Here is a 6000-nt window from a genome sequence, read left to right as displayed (position 1 = left end):
ATTTTTAATGTTGCATGTCTTACTCATCGTGAGTAAGAAGGCCTGGGTTTGAGCAGGGCCTGCCTTCCATGCAATAGTGTATGTGTATGGCTGTAGTGCAACCACTCATTTTGCATATACACTGACCAATGCTAAGCAGATCTTACTGAATGCTAACCCTTCTCACTCATATATCTGCCTAAGCTATATTTTTGAAGTAGTACCTGAACATTTGCCCTGGATGTCCTATACAGGCAATTTTTTTTTTTTTTAACGAACCAGACGTATCCTACCAAGGCAGGGTGACCTACTAAGAATTTTTTTTTTTTTTTAAATTTAGTAATTTATACAGAAGGGGTTACTAGCCCCTTGCTCCCAGAATGTAATTTTTATTTGTGTTTTATGTACCTGTTAAAGCCCAGTTGGATTAAGATTAAAAAAAATACGGAGTCAAGAGCTAAAGCTTGATTCCTACAGACACAGCTCAGTTTGTACAACTCTGAGATTACATACTATGTTCTTGTACCTAATTTTTCATGTCATGTCAAGAAAGTTATCTTATGAAAATTTATCTACAAAAATGGTACCTTAAACATCCAGAAACGGCGAGTGTTGAAATTATCGCGTTCCTTATTTTCCTCTAGAGATAAAAATGATATTAATTTGTCAACATTATCTTGTAACATGAAGAAATCATAAACCACCTGCTCTTCATCACTGAGCTCTTCTCTTTTTCTATCTAGTGGAGGCTGCTGTGATGGCGGAGCATAAATCATCAATGATCTGCAAATACACCAGCAAACTAAGCATGTCTGAAATGCTAATGGCTTTCTTTTGCACTTAACAATATTTTATTACATGTAAACTACATTTTGTATACTGCATAAAAGAAATAAAGTTGTATTAAAATTCACAAGTCTTAAAACGTGTCAGATTATATTCTTTCAACTTTAAAAAGTAGTTAAAACATAAAATTATTATTATTACTACTACTACTATAGTCATGGGAAAAGTCCCATGCCCTTAGGAGTCATACAGCAACTGAGTAATAGGAGGAAATCAGGTTTTATCTGAGGAAGGGGAGTATAACTTTATCAGCATCAAGACACCCAAGCTTTAAAGGTCAACACACAGATTAACAAACATGATTGGTAACATTCAAGTATTCGGAACAAACTGTTTTAGTTTAAAACGGGTAATTTCTTACTGATAACTCATGAATTACACTGTACTTACTTTGGCCAAGTATACCATCCATAATATGTCTTTTCTACATATCTTGTATCTTCCCAGTGCTCCTCAGTTTCAATTTTCTTCATACTGTTGTACTGCATCCATCTAAAATATGAGAGCAACATAAATACAATACAGCCTCTCCTCACTTAGCGACATACTTGTTTATCAACTCCTCGGACTTACAAAAGGCTCTCTGACCAGTATTCATACCTAAGTAATGTATATTAAGAGCTGATTTCCTCTATTCTGTTCATTTCAATATACAGTACACTACTGTATAAACATTTAAAAACATACCAGAAATGTTATAAATGGTACAAAGGTGACATTAAAGCAATATCAAAGATGGTTGACACAAACTCACTACCATTATAGTATGCTCCTCACTTAGCAATGAATTTGTTAAATGACATGGTCTTAGGAACAGAACTCTGTTGTTAAGTGAGGAGAGGCTGTGTTAACAATTTTTTTTAAATGTTTACCATTATTTTTTTTTAACAAGTCAGCCATCTCCCACCAAGGCAGGGTGACCCAAAAAGAAAGAAAATCACCAAAAAGAAAATACTTTCATCATTCAACACTTTCACCTCACTCACACACAATCACTGGTGAGAAGCACTCAGATGCGACAGTTTAGAAGTCCCTCCAAACTGTCAATATCCCAAACCCCTCCAGGTATTTATTATTTTTGAATATCTTTGCCACAACCACAATAAAGGTTAACATCAACAGCATTTATTCTACATATGGTTACTGAATGGGTATACATAACAGGTATACATACAAGACAGCAGAGCAAGTCTCATAGCTCTGTTCCAGTTATCTTTAAGTCCCCAGTAATTGTGGTGTATACTGTACTAATCACCTGTTCTTTGAGCTACTTCCAATTACCATTTCCCTAACTTTTGGTAATTATTATCAGATACATTCTCATATATACATTATACTGGTCTCATAGGCCACAGAAGTTACATGAAAAAATTAAATAACACAAAAGTAAAAGAAAACATAGAATAACACACATAAAAGAAAAAAATACATTATAAGGAATGAGCAGCTGTTGCCAATGTTATCATCAGCCAGTCACTTACTGTCAACTTTACGCATCTATATCTTGGTAAGGATTGATGGCAATTTTTTTTTTGTTTCACTGCAGCTACAAAAATAGTTTGAGTAATTCTTTAAGAATTTTTTTTTTTTTTTTTTAAATTCTTCAACCCTGAGAGCAAGTCTGCGAGCAGGGGTCTTGACCTTCAAAGGGTTAAACCCGAAACAAACCGCCATTTTTAGCAGAAAAAATTATTTTACACTCTGCACTGAGGAAATAGAGAGTATTACGTACATAAAACAAGGTTTTGTTCTGTATTTTATGTTGTTATAAGACTGACATATTCATCAAGCACAAGTTCATCATTGCAAAAGTATTGTGATTATCTATTGGTAGATAAGAGAGGAAATTATGCTGCTGTCCCATCTTCAGTTTTTAATTAAAAAACCTAGACAAAAACTGATTCAAAACATTCTTAACCTTATATATGAGACGTGTTATTGAGTATGCAGTGCCATTGTAGAACCCATACCTAGAAGTGACAGACTACAAAGGAATGCATAAAAAAGAAGAATGTGAGAACTTGAGCTTAAGTCAACAGAAGAACAAAGAACAAGAATAAATATCCTGAGTGAGATTAACAAGTTAAGAAAGCCTAGAGAACAAATGGATTTGTCAGTTAAAAATAGGAGAGGAGAGTTATTAAATGGAGAGTTAGAGGTATTGGGAAGATGGAGGGAATATTTTGAGGAATTGTTAAATGTTGATGAAGATAGGGAAGCTGTGATTTCGTGTATAGGGCAAGGAGGAATAACATCTTGTAGGAGTGAGGAAGAGCCAGTTGTGAGTGTGGGGGAAGTTCGTGAGGCAGTAGGTAAAATGAAAGGGGGTAAGGCAGCCGGGATTGATGGGATAAAGATAGAAATGTTAAAAGTAGGTGGGGATATAGTTTTGGAGTGGTTGGTGCAATTATTTAATAAATGTATGGAAGAGGGTAAGGTACCTAGGGATTGGCAGAGAGCATGCATAGTTCCTTTGTATAAAGGCAAAGGGGATAAAAGAGAGTGCAAAAATTATAGGGGGATAAGTCTGTTGAGTGTACCTGGTAAAGTGTATGGTAGAGTTATAATTGAAAGAATTAAGAGTAAGACGGAGAATAGGATAGCAGATGAACAAGGAGGCTTTAGGAAAGGTAGGGGGTGTGTGGACCAGGTGTTTACAGTGAAACATATAAGTGAACAGTATTTAGATAAGGCTAAAGAGGTCTTTGTGGCATTTATGGATTTGGAAAAGGCGTATGACAGGGTGGATAGGGGGGCAATGTGGCAGATGTTGCAAGTGTATGGTGTAGGAGGTAGGTTACTGAAAGCAGTGAAGAGTTTTTACGAGGATAGTGAGGCTCAAGTTAGAGTATGTAGGAAAGAGGGAAATTTTTTCCCAGTAAAAGTAGGCCTTAGACAAGGATGTGTGATGTCACCGTGGTTGTTTAATATATTTATAGATGGGGTTGTAAGAGAAGTAAATGCGAGGGTCTTGGCAAGAGGCGTGGAGTTAAAAGATAAAGAATCACACACAAAGTGGGAGTTGTCACAGCTGCTCTTTGCTGATGACACTGTGCTCTTGGGAGATTCTGAAGAGAAGTTGCAGAGATTGGTGGATGAATTTGGTAGGGTGTGCAAAAGAAGAAAATTAAAGGTGAATACAGGAAAGAGTAAGGTTATGAGGATAACAAAAAGATTAGGTGATGAAAGATTGAATATCAGATTGGAGGGAGAGAGTATGGAGGAGGTGAACGTATTCAGATATTTGGGAGTGGACGTGTCAGCGGATGGGTCTATGAAAGATGAGGTGAATCATAGAATTGATGAGGGAAAAAGAGTGAGTGGTGCACTTAGGAGTCTGTGGAGACAAAGAACTTTGTCCTTGGAGGCAAAGAGGGGAATGTATGAGAGTATAGTTTTACCAACGCTCTTATATGGGTGTGAAGCGTGGGTGATGACTGTTGCAGCGAGGAGAAGGCTGGAGGCAGTGGAGATGTCATGTCTGAGGGCAATGTGTGGTGTGAATATAATGCAGAGAGTTCGTAGTTTGGAAGTTAGGAGGAGGTGCGGGATTACCAAAACTGTTGTCCAGAGGGCTGAGGAAGGGTTGTTGAGGTGGTTCGGACATGTAGAGAGAATGGAGCGAAACAGAATGACTTCAAGAGTGTATCAGTCTGTAGTGGAAGGAAGGCGGGGTAGGGGTCAGCCTAGGAAGGGTTGGAGGGAGGGGGTAAAGGAGGTTTTGTGTGCGAGGGGCTTGGACTTCCAGCAGGCATGCGTGAGCGTGTTTGATAGGAGTGAATGGAGACAAATGGTTTTTAATACTTGACGTGCTGTTGGAGTGTGAGCAAAGTAACATTTATGAAGGGATTCAGGGAAACCGGCAGGCCGGACTTGAGTCCTGGAGATGGGAAGTACAGTGCCTGCACTCTGAAGGAGGGGTGTTAATGTTGCAGTTTAAAAACTGTAGTGTAAAGCACCCTTCTGGCAAGACAGTGATGGAGTGAATGATGGTGAAAGTTTTTCTTTTTCGGGCCACCCTGCCTTGGTGGGAATCGGCCAGTGTGATAATAATAATAAAATACAAACTACTAGGCACATATGCAGGGATGCAAAAAAGAACTTGAGGGTATGGTTAGAAATTATACACCAAAATGAGTTACAAAGATATATAAAATATTTCAACATAAGACAAAAGAAAAAAAAATGAAAAGAAAAGAAAAAGAGTGAATCTTGGAGGCAAAAGGTACAGTGTCTGCACTCTTGAAGGCAGAGTGGGTATGTTGCAGTTCAGAGGATTGTATAAATTATGATGTCTGGGCATTTCTTGTAAGACAGATGTTGAATGAATGCTGGTGAATGTTTCCTACCCTGGTGTGAAAGGTAAAATTGTGAAATGAGTAACAGTGACAAAAAAGAAGCAGAGCTAATTCATGTTAGGCAGTTGAAAGTTGAGAGGCAGATCCTAGTGCTAACATTCCACTAACTCAAATAAATAATTACATCCTTTTATACTCCTGTACTGGTCACTGAAAGTTTCTTCCAAATTTCCCGAAAACAATGTGTTATATGCAAACAATAATTGTGGCAAATCTTGACTTAAAATCTGACTGTTATCTTTTAGGGTAAGACGTCTCCTGAACACACCACTGGGGAAACTAAAGTTTCTTTTTTTTTTTTAACACGCTGGCAATCTCCCATCACGGCAGGGTGACCCAAAAAAAGAAACACTTCACCATCATTCACACTATCACTGTTTTGCCAGAGGTGTGCAGAATACTACAAAATATCAAAATATATATCTAACAAACAGATAAGCAGTCATTATTACCTAGCTTTCAGATCCTTTTATCAAGACTATGAGAAACTGATGAAGGTAAAACAAAAAGCAAATAAAAAGTGAATTGTCATATAAAATATTACTTATAAATTATAGAGAGATCCAACTCACAAATTGTCAGGCCTGGAGTCTCCAGGAATTATTCTGACAGGAACATTATTTACATCATCAACATTATAAGGGTTGATTTGGATTTTTTTGTGCTTCCGCTTTTGATTCTTGAGGATCCATGGCATGTAGAATATAGATGTCTGAAAAGAAGATTCATATGTTAAATCGTAGCATATATCTAATATTATAAACTAGGTACAAGATGCATATTGCACACAAAGGAAAAATAAACTTATCCAAGGAAT

General features: G+C 37.2%; 1 protein-coding gene across 2 annotated transcripts in view; it reads right to left on the bottom strand.

The window, feature by feature from the left end:
* The window catches only part of LOC128703193 (proteasome activator complex subunit 4-like), a 73498-nt gene that overhangs the window by 11644 nt on the left and 55854 nt on the right, over positions 1–6000 (bottom strand). For both annotated transcript variants that reach the window (XM_070103419.1, XM_070103418.1), the window contains exons 24-26: positions 5756–5895; positions 1216–1317; positions 567–762 (exon numbers count right to left, since the gene is read on the bottom strand). In XM_070103419.1, coding sequence (XP_069959520.1) covers positions 567–762; positions 1216–1317; positions 5756–5895 — 438 coding nt within the window. The remainder of the gene's footprint in view (positions 1–566; positions 763–1215; positions 1318–5755; positions 5896–6000) is intronic.

Source organism: Cherax quadricarinatus, chromosome 85, assembly GCF_038502225.1.
Source record: "Cherax quadricarinatus isolate ZL_2023a chromosome 85, ASM3850222v1, whole genome shotgun sequence".
Classification (NCBI taxonomy): domain Eukaryota; kingdom Metazoa; phylum Arthropoda; class Malacostraca; order Decapoda; family Parastacidae; genus Cherax; species Cherax quadricarinatus.
The sequence above is the reverse complement of the archived record's forward strand: the minus strand, read 5'-3'. Positions and strand labels throughout refer to the sequence as shown.